This window comes from Hylaeus anthracinus, unplaced genomic scaffold, assembly GCF_026225885.1.
Source record: "Hylaeus anthracinus isolate JK02 unplaced genomic scaffold, UHH_iyHylAnth1.0_haploid 0, whole genome shotgun sequence".
Taxonomy (NCBI): domain Eukaryota; kingdom Metazoa; phylum Arthropoda; class Insecta; order Hymenoptera; family Colletidae; genus Hylaeus; species Hylaeus anthracinus.
Genome location: NW_026533254.1, coordinates 25,445,968 through 25,467,586, shown reverse-complemented (window position 1 = coordinate 25,467,586; position 21,619 = coordinate 25,445,968). Strand labels below are relative to the sequence as shown.

General features: G+C 40.8%; 1 protein-coding gene across 9 annotated transcripts in view; it reads right to left on the bottom strand.

Annotated features, from left to right (window-relative positions):
• The window catches only part of LOC128888115 (myocyte-specific enhancer factor 2), a 96,043-nt gene that overhangs the window by 11,741 nt on the left and 62,683 nt on the right, over window positions 1-21,619 (bottom strand). For 8 of the 9 annotated variants that reach the window (XM_054144810.1, XM_054144793.1, XM_054144801.1 and 5 more), the window contains one exon: window positions 831-947. In XM_054144810.1, coding sequence (XP_054000785.1) covers window positions 831-884 — 54 coding nt within the window. In that variant the 5' untranslated portion in view covers window positions 885-947. Of the gene's footprint in view, window positions 1-830; window positions 948-10,484; window positions 12,200-21,619 lie in introns of those variants that run through there. The other variant, XM_054144764.1, reaches the window with a different exon arrangement.

Sequence of the window (21,619 nt, the reverse complement as noted above, 5' to 3'; positions counted from 1 at the left end):
TACCGTTAATGTAGATACTGTCTGAGTAAATTTGAAATAATATTTTACGAGGGCGGCAATATTGAATACCGTAAATGTATATACTGTCTGAGTATGTTTGAGGTTGTTTTTGGTAGAGTCTGCAATGTTGAATATTTTTAATGTATATACTGTCTGAGTATGTTTAGTGTAGTTTTTGGTGGCGTCTACAATGTTGAACATCGTTAATGTATATACTGTCTGAGTAGGTTTGAGGTTGTTTTTGGTAGTCTACAATGTTGAATACCGTTAATATACATACTGTCTGAGTAAATTTGAAATAATATTTTATGAGGGCGGCAATACTGAATACCGTTAATGTACATACTGTCTGAGTATGTTTGGTGTAGTTTTTGGTGAGTGCCGGCAATATTGAATAACATTAATGTACATACTGTCTGAGTAAATTTGAAATTATATTTTATGAGGGCGGCAATATTGAATATCGTTAATGTATATACTGTCTGAGTAGGTTTGAGGTTGTTTTTAGTGGCGTCTACAATGTTGAATACCGTTAATCACCGAAGTTCGATACAATATCTCCCCCGTCGCTATCGATATTGATACAGATTCGAAAATAATTGCAACGAGGACTTTTTCCAAGATAATTGGACCATTAAATGCAAGCATCAACCTTCGATTAATCGCAACGTAAAAACTCATAGAATTAAAGAGAGAAGATCGAGTTACCCGTTCAACTGTAGTTACGTTATAATGTTCTTCGATTTTTATTAATGATTGTCGAATTGTACCGAGATATTTCCTCGCTGCAATTTGTTATTCGGTCACGACGAAAAATTCTTAGGGCGTACCTGACGATTCCGTTCGTCCGTGATGCGCGAAATTTGAATCTTCTTCCGACCCATTTTTGCACGGCGTTGTGGAGAAGGGACAGCTCTTCGGAACCACTGGATGGAATATTAAAAGCACTGGAACACACCAACAAAAACGCATCGTTATTCCCATGAAAAAAGAAATTTCTTAAACGTTAATCTGAAAACAGAAGATCGTTTCATTAAAATAATAAAAATAATACTAATATTGCACTTGGCAGGTACATCAGGTTGTAGGAACGTCTAGGTTGAATATAACAAGCACTGAAAATAAATACTTTCTTCCCAAAACAAAAGATTGTTTCATTTAAAAAAAAAAAAAAAATAATAATAATAATAACATTGCGAGTGCATCAGAAAAGATAATTTTGTGAATGTTAGGCCTCTCCAAATAGAATAGACGGAACTCGTTTGGAACGTTTCAACGATAAAATTTCAACTTTTATTATTGCTTCTCGCGTCGAATCGAGCAACTTTCGTCGCGTCGCGAGGTAGAACAAAAGGGCGCGTGATTTAACTATCCTGACACAAAAAGGACGGGGCCCATAGAAAGCTGTTAGCGGGAGTTGGCAACGCGCGCGACATAACTGGACCATGCGTTAAAACCTGGCCGACGAGCATAAAGCACGTGTCGTTTTCCGCGTATCGATTAGTGTCGCTGAAGCAAACGAGTCAACCAACTTCGCGACGCGTTAAATTCGACGGAAAACAACAGCTGCGATGCGCGTTCGATTCCGATTGTCTGCCGCGGTGAAATTTCTTTATCTGCGCGAGCGTTGCGAGCCGAGACCGCGTTGTATTTCAAATAACGACTACCAGATAACGACTACGATCCTCGCGGAGATTTTCACGTTTTGTATTTAAACAATTCCGAGTACGATTCGCAGTTACGATTGGTGTTACGGTTACTATCACCGTTACGTCTCCATTACGGAAACAACGAACCGAACGGTGTCGTACCAGGGTAATTGCATAATTGCGCAAGGGCGAGGTCTAACTAAACCTACCACGACTGGTCAAACGACAATTCTCAAAATTTTTTATTTATTTATTTATTTATTTATTTATTTCAACATATACGGGCATCGGCCATTATGAAATTAATACAGTGTGGCAATTAAATTTCTATACTTGGCTGTACAAATTGCGTACAATTGTTTCGTGGATTATTCAATTTAGTACCGCGTGAAATATTTTTCCATTCGATCGAGAACGTGTCTTCGGGATCACGATAGAAATAAGTACGAACGAAATTCTGTAAATAATTTGTTAAATTCTCGTCACGTCGAATAACGTTATGCGCGCGTTCACCTGCGAAATACATAAACACCGCGAACAACGTTAACGGGACTAAGACGATCGAAATTCTGCGTTCGATCGTAATCGTCGTTATCGATATTTATTTTGCTCCCCGCTAGCGGCGTTTTGCGTGGCGCGATGAAGCCGCCGCTGTAGTCAATCAACCGGGAGCTTAGTATCGTCGTCTTTTTCCTAATTCCGGGCGCAGCGGTGCTCGGTCGACGAGCAACGAAGGCAGAACAAATTAATTGGTCTGACGTAACGGTCGACCCGCGGTTTCGGTATTACGAGAGACGATAGCGATAACCGACAACGCCGCGAGATGAAAGAAAAGCATCCTATCTTCTCGGTTGCCAACACGACGCCGTATAGATAGCGGCAATGAGTCAATTTTCATTAATTCCAATCGACTCGCGACGATAACGCTTCGTCCTGATTACCCATGGAATTTCGAGCCTCGTTAAACGCGCCTCGCTTTTTTAACCGACTTCGGTTTCGAACGATCGTGCAAATCGATGACAAGTCCGCGAAGATGCTCGATCGACTTCCCTCTCCTCGGACGAGTTCGCGTACGCTGCTCTTCGACTTCGATTGAGTAGACCAGATCGACGAGAATGGCGGTGAACAGTTTTCGAACGGAGCCTGACGTGGAATTACGATTAAATCGAAGGGATGTGGCGATTAAATTTTCGACTGGTCTCGAACAAAGTGAAAAGTTTGGTGAAAAACAATTGAGACACGCGAAGGATTCGTAGCCGGGTCCATGGGACTGGTAAGCGACCCGTCTCCTCGCTGGATATTTTTATGTTTTGACACGTACTAAAGAGAACGGTTTAATGAACACGTGACAAATTATTTGAGATAACAAAAAAAAAAAAAATATGGCGGCGGTTCGAAAATTTTGGCGAACGCCTTCGGCACGAAACCGCGCGTGGGCTGTCCCATCATTACAGGGTGTCCCAAAAGTCGGGGAGGAGCCGGAAATTGGGGATAGCTGAGACGATTCTGAACAACAGTTTCCTTTGCAGAAATGTCGGATGAGGCTTCGTTAAGGAGATATTAAGAGAAAACACCGACCAATCAGAGCGCGCGTAGACCGTTCGAGCGGTAGCGAAGGCTACGCGCTAGGCGGCAGCGTCGATGTCCTTCGGTGCGCGTCGAGTCACTTGTTCGCGCGCAAGCGCGGCCGCCAGCGCGTAGCCTTCGCTACCGCGGCCGCTCCAACGGTCTACGCGCGCTCTGATTGGTCGGTGTTTTCGCTTAATATCTCCTGAACGAAGCCTCATCCGACATTTCTGCAAAGGAAATTGTTGCTCGGAATCGTCTCAGCTACCCCCCATTTCCGGCTCCTCCCCGACTTTTGGGACACCCTGTATATTCTTTATGCATGTGAAAAAGAGAGAGAAAAAAGTATTACATTGTTTCTGGAGTTTGTCGCAAAGAGAGTAACAATCGGATTTCTTTCTTTGTTTCTTTTATCTTTCACCGAAATTTCACGAGAAAAATCGTCGATAAATGAAAGAACTAATCAAGTAATCGCACAAATTCATTGCTACCCCTCGGATAATGTATCTAAAAGTATCGTGTACAAATTTCAGAGCACGATTAATTTCCACAACCGGTACATTTATTATAAACGAACAACAGAGTCCCCGATAGTTCGTAATCGACTTTACCGGAAAAACTACTTTACTTTACTTTACGGTGTACGACGCGCGAAGCAACCGTTGCAAAGCAATCTAATTTCGTCGTTTCGACGGAATCGCGGAGTCAGAAGGCGCAAGTAAATGATTACGACGTTACTGTAATTAGTAGAACGCAGACGCCTAACGAACGGTCGATAGCTTTTCGTTTTACCATCGATAATTAACGTGTGTCGTAATCGATTTTGTCGTGCGAGTTTTCCTCGACAAAGTGTACGGTCGCATCGAATTACGTTGCGTTTGGTGTCTTCGCGGTAATTAACGGTAACGAACGGAAAAAGCTGGCGAACGGGTTTGAATAAGTTGTGAAATTATCGAGCGATATTACTAATAACTTGATCTCGCGATGGTTGGGATTTATGGACGAAAGATGATTCGTAGATCGATAAAGAAACAAGTTTCGGTGCGAAACTATTGTGATTACGGCGAAGGAATTGCGCGATCGAGTTGCAAATGAAATTTCGAAAGAATGTTGGAAAACGGGTCGATGTTTGGAGCGCCAAGATTCTTTGTTGTTATCGAGAGTGGCTGGGTAGGTTCGGAATGATCGTTGATTAATGATCATTGAGTTTCGTCGGTGCAATGTCAGCGACAGTCGAGTAGGAAAATCAAATTACCTTTGCACCAGGCGCGATTAGATATAATGTGCCTCGAAGGGATTACATACGATGAGATCTCCATAGCCAGGTCTTTATCTAATACAGTGTAGAACGCTCGGACCGATAAACAATCGTTTCGAATTAATTCGGGGCTCGTGGAAATTTTTATTAATCGCGCTGTCTCATTTAGACCGACGATCGCATCTATTTATTAAATTCTCCTATTCAGCGAATAACCAGTATTGTGTTAACGACACAAACAAAACCCAGGTACGAAGACTATACACAGAACGATAACAAATATTTCGTTGCTTTGGGACCTACGATTCGATGGAAACGATCCACGGTGCGGACAAGTAGCAAAATTGCCGACGAAAATCAAAATTCTATTACTGATATAAATATATTGCTATTTATTCGCACGAAAACAAAAATAAAATTAACTATAAACATTAATAGATTCACGACGAAATTAACAAATTTGACAAAAAATTAACAAATTTGACAAAAAATTAACAAACCCCGATTTTGATGAAACATTTATTACATAGATTGCTATTTATTCACAAAAAAGAATTAAAATTAACCGTAAACATTAATAGATTCACAACGAAATTAACAAACTTAACAGAAAATTAACAAACCCCGATTTTCATGAAACATTTATTACATTGATTGCTATTTATTTGAAAAAAAATAATTAAAATTAAAATTAACCATAAACATTAATAGATTCACGACAAAAATAACAAATTTGACAAAAAATTAACAAACCCCAATTTTGATGAAACACTTATTACATTGATTGCTATTTATTCGGAAAAAAATAATTAAAATTAAAATTAACCATAAACATTAATATATTCACGACGAAATTAACAAATTTGACAGAAAATTAACAAACCCCGATTTTGATGAAACTTTGTATACTTGTTTGTGGGGCTTTCTTATGAATTACACCATCTACAGTACGTGCGAATTTTGCGTTCTGAGGGAGAAATTAACCCTTTCGTCCGAGCCGCCCCTTTTACTTTTCCTCGGAAACGATCAGAGATTTCAAAAAAATGTTCGAATAAACATTACACTATTTTTAGAGGCCCATAAACCAATACAAACAAATTTGAAAAAAACAAACAATTTTTTTTTAAATTATCCCCCCTCTGGAAATTTTTGAAAATTTTGATTTATTTCTGGATTAGTAAAAGCGTTTTTTTATTCTGAATCCAACGGTATGTACGAGGTTATGATTATCATACAGAAAAATGATGTAATATTGTAAAATTGTCGCTTTAGTAGCCTATATTTCGAATTCTTCAGGAATTTCTTTCTCATAAATAATACAAGTTGCACCCATACGTTACTTAACAAAAAATGCTTCATTTTGGCCGAGGATGCGAGAAATAATTTTTACAGAAATCCATAAATCAATTAAATCAGAATTTTCAACTTCCAATTGCGAACCTACGCCAACAGTACGGTCCCTTATTAAAAATTATGTAAAACCGAACGTTGCAAGTATTTGCAAAAAAGACTTACAAGTTTCTTAAAATACAAGAAATAATGTATCCAAATATGCTGAGAACACAGAATATATTTTGCCATTTTGTCTGTGTGTTTGTTTAAAGATAAAGATTGTATTATGGATACAGATGATTGATACATGATTATTTCTAACAATTTCCACGCTGACACACATTTTCTACGACAGAAATCTGCCTCGCATTGTGATACATGGATATTAATATTGAATTTTGTCCACTTAATCCGCACTGTGCGAACTCTCGATTAAAATAACAGTTTCCTCGTTCTATTCGTTTCAAAGAGAAATTCAAGTTGCTCGACTTGGTCTGCCGCCACTTATCGATCGCTTTCGATGAATCGTGTTTCGGCCGAGCCGAAAACTCGAAGCGGTGGCTCGAGTGGGCTTGGGACGAGTCTAGTAAAAACATTGGCTTTAACTTCGTTCTAATTCTAAGCACCATCAACTATATTTACCGAAGCCCCTTTCATTCATTCCGAGCACGCGATCGCTCGCTATATGAATTAACGCGCGTTTCACGGGCAAACGTTATTTTTGTCGCGCCTATCTTGTGCATCGCGAAATTATGTTGCACCGTCACCGATAGTAATTATATCGCACTCGAGAATCCGTTGACATTCGCGATCGGATCGACGCGATTCGATATCGTCGCACGTCGTGCACGCGATTCGATTTACACGTTACAACGGTTAGACAAATAATGATCGAGATCGAGCGATCAGATTGTATCCTCTCTTTACATTGACGCGTTTCGCTGTGTACCAAGAAAATTGACGATTCTGTCATCAAGTCGTCACTCTCGTTCGATGTGTACACGAGAATCGAAATCCATCTAAATCTCCCACTTCCTTTCTCTTCCTAATTATTTTCTTATTATTACACACCGGCGAATGTATTGTTAATCAGGTGTGCTGGAAGCGATACAACGAAACTGCACCGGAGCAGAAATCTAATAAAGTATAGAACCGAAGCATGTGACCGAGCACATTGCAAACGTATCTATTTTTAACAACGGTAGCACAGAAAGAATACAGAAATTCTACCTACGACGGATAAAGTAACGAGAATACTTGTAACACATCGCATTCATGTAATTCGTAATTACGTATTCTTTCTCGTTATCTACTCGTAGCTTTCGTTTTATTCTTTAGCAGATAGAGTATGAATTCGTTGTATTTATTAGCTATAGATTTCGTTCATTTGTTCGCAACTGTAGTTCGAATAAGAATTATCACTGATCGCTTTCTCTTGAGATCCATGTCCCGGGGAAAATTGAAGAACATGTGGTTTTTCTATTTATCATTAATTATTTAGAATTAATTGCTGTACGATTTCTCCACCTCGAAAAAGGTCCGCGATTACGATACCGACGTGTTCGTGAGAATGATAGAGAAGGTTTACGAAGAAAAGCAGCAGAATCGGTGGCTTTCTTCGCTGGGTGACAATACAAGGAACATATAGAGAACCGAAGGAAGGGAGCTTTTTGCCGCTAGAGCTGTCGTCCGATCGAATTCAGTTTATTATACAAGAGCATAGAGAACGTGCAGGTAGCGAGGGTCAGCGACCAGCGTGTATTTTTCTATACATGCTGCATTTTCCCTGTTGAACATACATACACACACAAGTTCAAGCACCAACCTTTACCGTAATTCCCGACTGTATTCCACCCCTTCGTTAAATTAACAATTCGAACATGTTCGGAGAAACGGGCTCCTAAAGTGACTTAATATAATAAAATAACCGGTCACCCATCTTTACGATGAACGCGACCGACGACGCTTAACTTCGGTGATCGGACGAGGAACGACTCTACTCCTGATCCATATCGCTAATAATTATTTCAACATTAATATTCATGCATCAGTACAACGTAACGATATGAAAGATACTATAACAATTAATATAACAACTAATTCGGAATATGAAAAATAATACGACATTAACGACCGTGAAAAACAGTTTGAGATTCATTTGGTAAAATGCACGCTGTTGTTGCTGAGGGTCGTGAATCTATCCTCTTCGTAATTGCGTCTCGAAAGCGAACGTATATACACGTGCATGGCCGTGGTAGCTCTCACCGAACGCATATACGCGTACTCGAAGGGTTAAACCACGGCTGGCTCGAAGCGTTAGACGTAGAACTCGGGCCAAGTCGGAGACGAACTACTTTAATTCGATGTACCAATTTCGATACGAGCGCCAACACAGGCCGTGATAAGACGGGCTTTATCATAGTTAAACAGCTCTCGTCGCGCGGATTTAGCATATAGCATGACGCGTTGAACTTTGCCAAACCATTTGGCACTTGTTCATCCGCAACCGGATCGACACGTTATCTCGATATCGCGACGAATTCGATCCGTGCTCGATCTATCTCTAGTTCGCAACTACACGAGGCGAACGTTCATTTTCCTTTGAATAATTTTTATGTATCGTTTATACATGTTACGTACGTAGTACGTTAATACGAAACGTGCGTTAATACAGCGACTCACGAAAGTATTTCAACACTTATTTCATACGTCTTTCCTTCTTTACGCCACTCGACGATTAATTTTCTATTACCTTCAGGAATTTCAGTTGTTTTTGGACACACGATCAATATCGTACTATTTCACAATGAATGCTAGACTCAGACTGACAAATGTATGCACGACGACGACTAACAACAATCAATGTTTACATTTAGTGACCGAAAAACTGAGTTTTCATTGATTCTCGGAACCCACTCTTGTGTGTTCAAATACTTTTGTGGCTTCAGCAATCTCTGTGTTTACAGGAAATAATTCGTACCTATTGTTTACATGTGTCGTTTCGTTTGAAAGTTTACCTATATAATCTGGAGAGTCGTACCTCCTTACAGTGTTAATAAATATTCAGTAAATGTTATATAATATACCTATAATAATTAATTAAGTATTTCGTACTAAGTGTTCAAATACTTTCGCGAGTCACTGTACGTAGAATACGTTGAATGAAATAAGAAAGATTCAATAACCTATGAAAATAGTAATACAATCGATGCGAGAATCGACTGCAGGTATTTTGTATTCCGAATACTACTAATACACACCACAGGACGCACGGTGCGGAATAAGTGGACAAAATTCAATATTAATATCCATGTATCACAATGCGAGGCAGATTTCTGACGTAGAAAATGTGTGTCAGCGTGGAAATTGTTAGAAATAATCATGTATCAATCATCTGTATCCATAATACAATCTTTATCTTTAAACAAACACACAGACAAAATGGCAAAATATATTCTGTGTTCTCAGCATATTTGGATACATTATTTCTTATATTTTAAGAAACTTGTAAGTCTTTTTTGCAAATACTTGCAACGTTCGGTTTTACATAATTTTTAATAAGAGACCGTACTGTTGGTGTAGGGTCGCAATTGGAAGTTGAAAATTCTGATTTAATTGATTTATGGATTTCTGGAAAAATTATTTCTCGCATCCTCGGCCAAAATGAAGCATTTTTTGTTAAGTAACGTATGGGTGCAACTTGTATTATTTACGAGAAAGAAATTCCTGAAGAATTCGAAATATAGGCTACTAAAGCGACAATTTTACAATATTACATCATTTTTCTGTATGATAATCATAACCTCGTACATACCGTTGGATTCAGAATAAAAAAGCGCTTTTACTAATCCAGAAATAAATCAAAATTTTCAAAAATTTCCAGAGGGGGGATTATTTAAAAAAAAATTGTTTGTTTTTTTCAAATTTGTTTGTATTGGTTTATGGGCCTCTAAAAATAGTGTAATGTTTATTCGAACATTTTTTTGAAATCTCTGATCGTTTCCGAGGAAAAGTAAAAGGGGCGGTTCGGACGAAAGGGTTAATTTCTCCCTCAGAACGCAAAATTCGCACGTACTGAGGATGGTGTAATTCATAAGAAGGCCCCACAAACAAGTATACAAAGTTTCATCAAAATCGGGGTTTGTTAATTTTTTGTTAAATTTGTTAATTTTAATTATTTTTTTGCGAATAAATAGCAATCAATGTAATAAATGTTTCATCAAAATCGGGGTTTGTTAATTTTTTGTCAAATTTGTTAATTTCGTCGTGAATTTATTAATGTTTACGGTTAATTTTAATTATTTTTTGTGAATAAATAGCAATCAATGTAATAATGTTTCATCAAAATAGGGGTTTGTTAATTTTTTGTCAATTTTGTTAATTTCGTCGTGAATTTATTAATGTTTATGGTTAATTTTAATTTTAATTTTTTGTATGAATAAATAGCAATATATTTACATTATTGCAATATATTTCAAAAATGTTGATTTTTGTCCAGAATTTTGGTATTTGCCCGCAGCGTGGGACGCCAGAACCTATGTTTTCTCCGAGTAAAGATATTTAAATAAAAGTAATGGTGTCGATAATTTCTTTGATCCAGTATGTTTTTATTGGCGATAAATAATTCGAGACAGTTGCGACGCATAATTAATTAGGAAGGATCTTATACGATAACTTACCGACTCGATGGTAGTTCGATCAGTCGAACATCTCGAAGTCCGTTCTCCAATCGATCGATCTTGGTGCGCGAACCGAATCGATATCAAAACAAAGATGGCGAGATCGCGCACTTCTCACAGATGTTGCTAGCACAATTTAATCGAACGATCGTAATCAGGCACTCGGTCGGTTAGACGTTGATAATTCACAAATACTCTCGGTCTATCGGATTCTCCGTCTCGCTGAGTCTTTCGTGTTTATTTGTCGATCCGGTTCGTTTCGGGAAACGTTGAACCAGAGAATCGAGGAACAGCTTCCATCGGTCGCCAGTTTACTTCGCAACAGGCACGTTTTTCAATTTGCTCGTTCGCCAAACAAACATCTAATTTTCGTTGGTGCACGTACACGGAAAACGACGTACGCGCGTCAAAGTATACGCGCACGGACACACACGTTCAGGTTATGTACGCGACATACGTGTGTAGACATATATGCAGCTACGAGTGAGAAAATACAATTATCGAGAGGTTAGTCTAGTCAAAGGAGCGAGGAGAAAAGCTCGGTTCTCCAGAACGGACGTCAATGGTCCCGCGATCGATATCTCCCCACTAACACCCTCCTCGCGAAAGGTACGATTTATAAGATCAAAACAAAACTTCTCCTCGAAGCGATTACGTCGAAATAACACATGAGCTTTTTGGCACGGATCAACTTGCACTCGTTTCTGGCGATCGAATCAACACGCGTCACTTCGCACGCCGGGATTTCATCGGTTCGTCAAACACATCCGACGAAACAGCCAATCGCGTATATTCGATTCGCAACGACCAACAACTTTTTATCTCCGATCCTTCTCTGTCTTCCTCTTGTCTTCGCTGCTATTATTCTCTTCTTTCTTCGATCCCTGTGTCGACCAGTGTTTATAACGTGCACGCGAATATCGCTGGGCAGAAGGCGATTCCTCGGGACCCACGGCTTACCAAGAAATCAGGTTAGCTAGGTTAGAATGTCCTGGCTGACTAGAAACGATGACTAGAAACGCACGTATTTCTTAAAATATTTTTCACGTGCGGCGGAGCCGTCGATTCGCACTGCTCCGTACAAGATTCAAATTTAGAAGCGTCGTGTCGGACGGTAAAAAAGCGGGCCGCGCGCCTCGACCAGTTCGCGGTCGAGCCTGAAATAAAGATTTGAGGAAGTCGCGTGGAGAGCACGGGAACGAGAGAGCGAGCGAGTGAAAGAGAGAAGGGAGGGGGGGCCCTGGCCGTGTTGCACATACCAGTCGGTCCACCTCGCCTCTGAAGTTCGCCTCGGCACGCCGAGCTAACGTCGACCAGCCACGGCCGCTGATTGGCTCACGCGGAGATCGACGTCAGACGGCGCCCCACCAATTGCGTGACGTTCGCCAAGCGACGCATGCGCGCCGCTTTCAGCCGGAACGCTCGCGCTGCCATTCCAGCTTCGACCGTGCATTCAACGACGTTGCTCTCGATTTCGGAACAATAATAGAAACTGTCAATTAGTTCGGATCCGTGCAAACGTTATATGCATTAATTCGTCACGTCGGTAAATGGTTGACCGAAATTCGAACTGTCAGGGCTCGAGACAGACGTCGTTTACCCAAACTCATTCAAATGAACGTTTCGACGCCGAACAGAAAAATTCGTAGCAATGGAAAAGTACGCGCGATTTGAAAGTATGCGCGCCAACGGACAGATTACGGACTTTATTCGTGTCGAATGTTTCGATTAAGCGACGACATTTAATCGCGCTACCATTCTTTTCCAAACGTCTCGGAATATCACTCCTTGAAAGTCATTATATATAATTGGACAAATTTTATCAAAATAGGGATATATGAATATTACGCGTATATTACGAACAAGAATGAATCCAACAAATGAATTACTGTAAAGTCGAGCATCATTTACCGTAATGCATCGAGTCATTCATAAATGCCTGGCTACGAATCGTATACCGAATGGCATTATAGTGAATGTAAATTGTATCTATAAAAAGTTTAAATGGCCACGCGTAAAAGTGGCATCTTTACACTTTATTAATATTTCGCTGGCCAGAAATAACGCGTGGTTAAAGAATCTAACCAACGTATTATACAGTATGTCGTATCATTACCCCAAGTGTACGTCGGTGGATGAAAATAACGATCGTATTATAGACTATCATTTGATTACTCGCCCGAAAAGTGAAATTTCATTCACGGCCCGCGGTAAGATATCATCGATAGCGGACCACTTAATATTTAAACGGCACTCGAGCAGGACTTGACGATATTTTTTCAAATACATTAATCGCCGAATTCTCGAATAGTCGAGCAACCCAATTACATTAATCAAATATTGAAATCAGCCTAGTGTTCTAATATCTCCGCTATTTTCGCGAAATCCGAAATCCATTAAATCCCGCTAATTATTCAGACATCCAATTTCCGCGTGTAGATTATCAACGAAACTTCGTCACGATTATTTCCATTATTAAACAAATTCAACCGCGTCTTCGTATTTTTGTGCTCTGATCAATGTGTCTCGTATAAGACGAGATACACCACGGAGTGATTTTATACAGATGAATCTCTTATCGGAATCTTTGACGTTCGTGTCTCGATATTTTCAGGTTAGAACCGGCTCTAAGCGAACCGAACCGAATACGTACTCGCAACGGCGCCCTGCTCAAGGTGTATTTCGCCTCCGCGAGAATGCTACGTGATTTTCGCCTGAACCGTGTGTTTTCAGGGATATATGACAGCGGCAGAAAATTGTTTTCCTGCGGCTGCGGTCGAAACGAATTTCCATCTTCCAGTCCCTGATCGAAATTGACACGACAATTGATCGAACGTTGCGGCTGCTCGCGGATGAGAGAACGCGCTGCTTTACGGAAATCCTGACCATGAAATGAAATTTCACAATCTGTGCGATATTTCGTGGCGATTCAGACCGGATCGCGAGCGGATTATACGAAAGGCCTGTTCGTTAAGGAGGCTCTACAGATACGCTGTAAGTCAATATACAGGGTGTCCCAAAAATGTTGTAACACCTTGAAAGGGTTGGTTCAGGAGGTGATTTGAAACAACTTTTTCCTTAGCGAAAATGTTGCCCGAAGTTTCGTTGGGATGATATTAACGGAAAACACTGACCAATCAGAGCACGAGTATGCCGATGGAGCGCTCGCGGTAGCGTATGAGCGCGGCTGTCTATCGCGTAGCCTACGCCTACCGTGGGGCGGTCTACTGGCATACTCGCGCTCTGATTGGTCGGAGTTATCGCTTAATATCTTCTCAACGAAGCCTCGGATTACATTTTCGCTAAGGAAAAAGTTGTTTCAAATCACCTCCCGAACCATCCCTTTCAAGGTGTTACGACATTTTTGGGACACCCTGTATATACATGGTAGAGGTGATTTGAAACAACTTTTTCCTCAGCGAAAATGTTGTCCGAGGCTTCGTTAGGGAGATATTAACGGAAAACCCCGACCAATCAGAGCGCGAGTATGCCGGCGGATCACTCGCGGTAGGCGTGGGCTACGCGCTAGGCGACCGCCCTCCGCTGGTGTACTCGCGTTTCGATTGGTCCGCGGTTTTCTGTTAATATCTCCGTAACGAAGCCTCGGACAACATTTTCGCTAAGGAAAAAGTTGTTCCAAATCACCTCCACCATGTATATACAGGGTGTCCCAAAAATGTTGTAACACCTTGAAAGGGTTGGTTCAGGAGGTGATTTGAAACAACTTTTCCCTTAGCGAAAATGTTGCCCGAGGCTTCGTTGAGATGATATTAACGGAAAACACTGACCAATCAGAGCACGAGTATGCCGATGGAAAGTACGCGCTTAGCGCGTAGTCTTCGATACCACGGCCGCTCTAACGGTATACACGCGCTCTGATTGGTCGGGTTCCCCTTTCAATGTGTTACTACATTTTTGGGACACCCTGTAGACTTACTATTGTCGCTTGATTCACGTAGTAGTAGATCTGGCATAGTATTTAGAATATTACAATTGATCGCAATTTTATATCAAAATAAAAAAAAAATTATGTCAAACATTGGTTTTTAGTCGTTATTATGTCTATTATATTTATATTGTATCATAAAGTAATATAAATCAATTATTTTCAGACAAACTACAGTACTGTTTGTATTTGAACGCGCGTTTTTTAACCTCTCATACTATGTCAATAGCAGAAAACAAAACGCATTATCCTATTTATAGACACATATTCGATGAAACAAAATCCTCAAAATCCCTAATATTCGACAGTGCTTAGGTCTACGTAAAGGCGAATTCTGATTTTGCAGCGCCCATTGCCCCCATCTTCTCTAATCCCTTCTCCCAACGCCTCTCGATCCAGTGATCAGAGTACGTAGCTTACCCAACACCTATCGCGCACGATGGTCTAGTCTTTTAGCCTGTTTCTTCGGACTCGTTTCAAGTGCACGGGATCCCAGAGAGGGCGACTTTGTCGCGCTTTATTAACCGTGTCCGGAGAATATTAATTACTTATCTATGTCCCGTTTCTCGCGTCTTTTCGCGCTCGGTCGACGAGATCGATAGGGCTAGGATATATTGAACACTTGCTGGCACTCGACGGGTTAGGTTATCCGACCTCTGTAGGGGGACAGCTACATTGCAACTCATGCATAATACATACGATCCGACCTGGAGTAGATTTATATTTACCCGCACCCGGGATAATTCGTTAAATATCGACAGGCGGAGCCTTTTTCGCTGAGACGATGATTCGATAGGACATTTTTACTCGGTTTCGTTACAAGTATCCTATCGCGGATCTATTTTTCTTTTCCTATCTCTTTACCCGTTTCCCTATCCCTTCGTATCCCTCTGTTCGCCCGTTTTCTCCTTCGATTTGCCCCTCTCGCGGAGGAACCCGATCGGCGCGCCATTAATGGATAATAATCTCGTTAGTCTTTTCCCTCTACTCACGCGACGCTGGCGTTGGACGATACAACCATCTTTTGTCGTTACTATCGCAGAGTCTGTACGAAAAATAAATAAGGTACGCCGGGGGGATTCGAACTCGGGTCCTGCGGGTCACTAGTCAACGCTTTGCCCTACTGGACCACCCTACGCCCTATCGTTCCACTTTTTATTTTTTACTTTTATTTCTCTACGATTCAACACGTGAATATTATTCGCGTATTACGTCGATTTAACATTTCCTATGATTATGTTTGGTAGAAATTTGTTATAGGTATAATGGCTTCCTTTAGTTGGTAAGTATGTTTTGCGTGTGCGTTGGGAGGCGTGTATTTAAGTTGTTGCTTAGAGCTAAATGGATAATGTATAAGCATAGTCGTAAGATTTATATTATACAGGGTATCCCAAAAATGTTGTAACACCTTGATAGGCGTGGTTCTGGAGGTGATTTGAAACAACTTTTTCCTTAGCGAAAATGTTGTCCGAGGCTTCGTTACGGAGATATTAATGGAAAACCGCGGACCAATCGGAACGCGAGTACGCCAACGGAGGGCGGTCGCCTAGCGCGTAGCCCACGCCTACCGCGAGCGATCCGCCGGCATACTCGCGCTCTGATTGGTCGGGGTTTTCCGTTAATATCTCCCTAACGAAGCCTCGGACAACATTTTCGCTAAGGAAAAAGTTGTTTCAAATCACCTCTACCCTGTATATACAGGGTGTCCCAAAAATGTTCTAACACCTTGAAAGGTGTGGTTCAGGAGGTGATTTGAAACAACTTTTTCCTTAGCGAAAATGTTGTCCGAGACTTCGTTACGGAGATATTAACGGAAAACACTGACCAATCAGAGCGCGAGTATGCCAGTAGAGCGTAGGCTACGCGCTAGGCGCCTGCGCTCATTGGCTACCGCGAGCCCTCCATCGGCATCCTTGCGCTCTGATTGGTCGATGTTTTCTGTTAATATCTCCTTAACGAAGCCACGGACAACATTTACGCTAAGGAAAAAGTTGTTTCAAATCACCTCTCGAACCACCTCTTTCAAGGTGTTACAACATTTCTGGGACACCCTGTACAAATAAATTAAATACAAAACTATACAGTAAAGGAAATGTTATTAATCACGCCAGTAAAAGATAAACAATAATAACAACAAAATTAAATTCCGCGGCATAAAATATTATTAAAAATTCGATTAAATTAAAGAAGTATAACGAATCGGAATTGAGAATGGTTAAGTGAATCCAGCGAGCTCGAGAAAAAAAATGTTGTCACGTTACCCGGCGTTCGCCACGCGACGGTTCGCGTTCTAATAATTTTCTAACAGCCTGAGGCCTCGTTGTTCTTGTTGTGCGTTGCACTTTGTCTAACTTTTTCTTGTAACTACCGGACACGTTCGCTGCGTAATTTTACTAGCTTTGATGCCGAGAATCCCACGAGAGACCGCGTGGCTGAGTCTTTTGCACATTGAGGTTAGGACAGGCAGCGATTCGAAACAAATATCTTTCCCTAATTTTACCTATAAAACCCTCGGTTAAAAAGAATTTCGAATCAACGAATTCATTCGCCGCGCGGCATCGTTCGTTCCGAATCATTGCCTGGCGATTCCACGAAGTGGATCAACGTTTTGTGAAAAGCACAGTATTTCCAAAAAGTCGGAGGAAATCGATCGGTGTGATACGACTCGTCGGGACGAGCGATATCGGTTAAACGTCACCGTGGCACGTTGCACTGCCGGAATAATCGTCTCGCTGAAACGCGGTTAATCATAATGCCGATTATTTCACGACTGGTTTATAGGAACCCGACGTCTATTTCCGTTTCACGAGCCCATCTCGTTTCTGTCATTCTCGTCGCGATGCTATTTACGAGATGACTGCTCGATCGACCAGGTCACACGGTTAAGCGTGGTTCGTCCGATAATGAAGATGGACTTCCCTAGATTCTCCTGAAGAATTTATCGTCAGCGGCTGCGAGATGGAGCGCGCGCACACACACACACACACACACACACACACAGACGAGAAGCTGTACCTGTGGCCGAATCGGACGAATGTCTCTGCGAGAAATAAACTGACAGAGATGAGCAAGATTCTCATGAAAAATTTCGAATAACGAATGAGAGATGAACGGCGCTCGATCCGTTATTTGTTTCGGAAAAAGAAACGACGCGTTCTTAAGTTTCGTTTTTAGGCAAAAATTACGATTTCGGAACTGTTGGGTGATAGGAAACTATGCGCTAGGTTTTGTGAGATATGTTGTATCGCGAAATCAGTAGGTGTCAAATTAGGTGGTTCGTTTTATAAGTCGTGTTTAATTTGCTGCGTGAAGACTGTATAAAGAGATCCGACTCCCTAAGAAAGTTACTAGAAAACTGTTATCAAAATCCGGAACTTGAAGTTATGAATATTTCGTCCACTCGCGGCGCAAGTGTGCACAGACTACGACATAAATGTACATTTATGATATACATATGTAAGCTTTGTGTATAGGTTGATGAGCTACACAATTTACATAAATAATTAAATAATAGTTTATTTACTAATAATAGTACGTATAGAGAACATAGGGAAGCACAGACGTTAAATTGTTGATTCTCTATATTTTAGGTTAGTATTTTAGGTTAGGTAATAGCACGTGTACAAACTATTTATTATGTAATAATAATAAACCTCTATATTTTAGACGAATCAACCTTGTGTTTTTGCTTGAAAAAACGTGTCCTGAACAATATTATACGTGTGTATGATAATATATACACATATGTATGATAATATATACACATATGAAATGTATATATCGTAGTTTTTGGTCACTTGCGCCGCGAGTGATAGAAATATTCATAACTTCAAGCTCGGGTTTTGATAACACTTTTACACTACACAGTTAGGACTCCTTATACAGTCTTCATGATTTGCTGTATACAATGGGCCTAGAAAAAGGACAAGAGAGTGGCGTCATCTACCGGTGAGACGTTTGTACCACGAAAGGGGCATTTCGCCTATATAGGATACAGAGGTTATGTTACGAAGTAGAATGATTCCCTCGATTTTTCGCAACTGAAATTATAACCTATCGTCTAAATAACAATTCGAACGCGTTCGGAGAAAGGGCTCCTAATATAATAAAAGGGACTTGTGCCATTTTCACATTCCTCCCAGGACCACTAGGTCCTCGTATCTTTTTCATCAACATGTTTCCTCGTCTAGATACTGTCACCTCAATACTGTTGTCCGTGCCTGTGCTACAGTTAATTGCTTTAGTTCAGACAGCGATAACATTTATTGGACTCTATCGACTCTACTAAACACATAGGCTACACATAACCTTTTTCTCGGCAATTCTGCTATTCACCGGCGATAACTTTGTTACGATTGTTTGCTTGTTTGTAAATTTTTGTTTGTCTTGACATCTGTCAACTGTGGATGTTTATAATTGCTACACTGTATCAATTTCATAATGGGCTATGCCCGTATATATTGAAATAAATAAATAATTAAATAAAATGGGGCGCCGGTCACCCATCTTTGCGAGGAACGCGACCGACGACGCTTAACCTCTGTAATCGGACGAGAAGCGACTCCACTCCCGATCCATACCGTTAATTATTATTTCGACATTAATATTCATGCATCGGTAGAACGTAACGATACGGAAAATACACAAACAAATATAACAATCGTGTAAACACGATCCGTAAATCGTAAAGATGATTCCAATACAGTTTCGCTACCGACTAAATTCATTTTCTGGCAAGCTGGCGCATAACATCCGCTTCCTGGATCGTCCTATCGGTGACAAGTGTTTCTCTCTATCTGTACGGGGTTAACGTTCTAGATTCGGACGAAATCCACACGGAAATCCGATTACCGCGGAAAACGCTGTCATTCGAACGTCCATTTAGCGGAGAGCGGAATTTCATTAACGTATCGCGGAACGAAACGACGCGGAGACAGTCCTGGCCAGGCCGACTCGCGGTAGAGCGAAACGTGGCGGCGGCAGGAAGCGTTATTTATTTTTCAGCGGATCAAAGTAAACGCATTCTTCCACGGGAATCGGAATCCCGTGACTTTCGACGCTTCCTATCGCGCAACCACGCTCGGGCTCCCCGACCGGCGCGGTATTTTTGTAATGCAAACGTCACGAGAGTGTCTCGCGTAAACTCGCGCGGTCTAGAATGCATAATGTATCGGCGTGCCTTCACAAAAGTTACCATACGCGCCTCCCGCCGTCGCGCGGAGATCATCCGACAATTTGACATCTCCCATTGTCGCGGGCACAATTGCTAGATGGCACTGCCGCCACGACACCCGGATTTTCAACAATGAGGAAACCATTTGCCATTATCATAAAATATCGAACCATCGACGAGACCCTGGACCGATCGCGTTACGTCACATACATCGGGACCGATGTTTCGAGACGAACTCTATTGGCCATTTCGCCTAACGAAATCTCTCTTCTCTGATTTCTTCGACGAAGAAATATTAGCTTGTCCCTAAAACTTTCTTTCGTTTTATTAATAAGTAATACATGCACGATATTTTATGTCTAATGTTACATTATTGAATTGTGTACGATTCGTTCTGCTCCATTACTGTTACAACATCAACATCTAAGAAATCAGATCGTCTATTTATACAGGGTGAGTCCGAAGAAACAGAATACCTAAATATCTCCGTAACATTTCGTTGTACAAAAAAACTTCTTAGGACAAAGTTACACTATTTGAAGGGCCACGTGTAACGGTCCAAGGGAAACAATTTTCAAGGTCTTTTTTTTTTTTTAATAAATTTTCAAGGTCTTTTTTTTTTAAATAAATTTTCAAGGTCATCGATGTTTTTCTAAATAGAATGATACATATTCGTTAACGCAATGTTGCAGCTGACAAAATAACGAATTCATCCGTGTGCTACAGTGTGACCTACAAATGACCTTCGACCCAGAAAAATGGAATAAATAAAAATCAACGTGTGAGACTGGAAATCATAGGAAACGTTATCGACTCTGGTCTCAACAGCTCGTCATTTTATTACAATAAAATATGAATGAAATCGAGGTTGGATGGTTGGCACTTTGCTGTACTAAAATGCCGAATGTTCTTATTTAAAGTAGAATCACAGAGAAAAATTTAAACGGTAAACGAATACCAAATGATTGAATATGAAGGCACGGAATTCATTTCTGCACCTGGCTTGTGTTGTAGGCGATACTCGAGTCCAGGCCTGGTTAGGCCAGCGAACGTTTGGGTTCGAGTCCGTATGCGAAAGCAAACGTGCGTACCACGTGATCCAGCGTCGTTCGATCGGGACGCGGGTGCCCGGTGAAAAAGCGCGCGTCGTAGAAAGCGGGGAAAAAAGCGAGGAAAAAGGGAACGGTTAACTAGACGCAGATACCTTAGAGCACTGTAAAAGGGATGTCGGCCCTCGTGATCTCCTTTTGCTCGACGGTGCGATGGAAAAACAGTGAACGTAACAAATACCTTTGGAGAGCCGCGATCAATAGCAATATCGGGACAGTATGGAGTAACCGACGCTGGATATGGACGAATATCCCTCAGATTTCGTTCGACTCCGCTTGCAACCAACTATTAAATCTAGTAGATAGTCTGCTAGATGTTTAACCCTTCCACTATATGTATATCGTATATATGTATACGATCTCGAGAAACGGGCTCAGAGACATGTTTATATTGGTTGAATGAATTTTTAAAAAATATCAACTTATAGGGGATAACGAGGCGAAACTTTTTTATATTTACAGTTTATTCATAGGGCGGTCGGTTTCGAAAATAAAAATAGAAAAGTTACAAGTTCGTTGCAAACATTGAATTTCAGGTACAAAGGTCTTCCAAGTTTGCAATTTTTTATCTCTGAAACTGTACGTCACACGAATAAATTGTAAATAAAAAAAAATTTCGTTTTGTTATCCTCTGTAAGGTGATATTTTTTTTAAATTCGATTGTTCAACTGTCGTTTTTTTTCCTTCGAGACAACAGCAACATACTATGAGATCTCAAGGGAAAGGTCTGCCAAGTTTGCAATTTTTTATCTCTGAAATTATACGTCACACGAATAAATTGTAAATATAAAAAAGTTTCGTTTTGTTATCCTCTGTGAGGAGATATTTTTGTTAAACTCGATTAGTCGACTGTCGTTTTCTTTTCCTTCAAGACAACAGCAACATACTATGAGATCCCAAGGAAAAG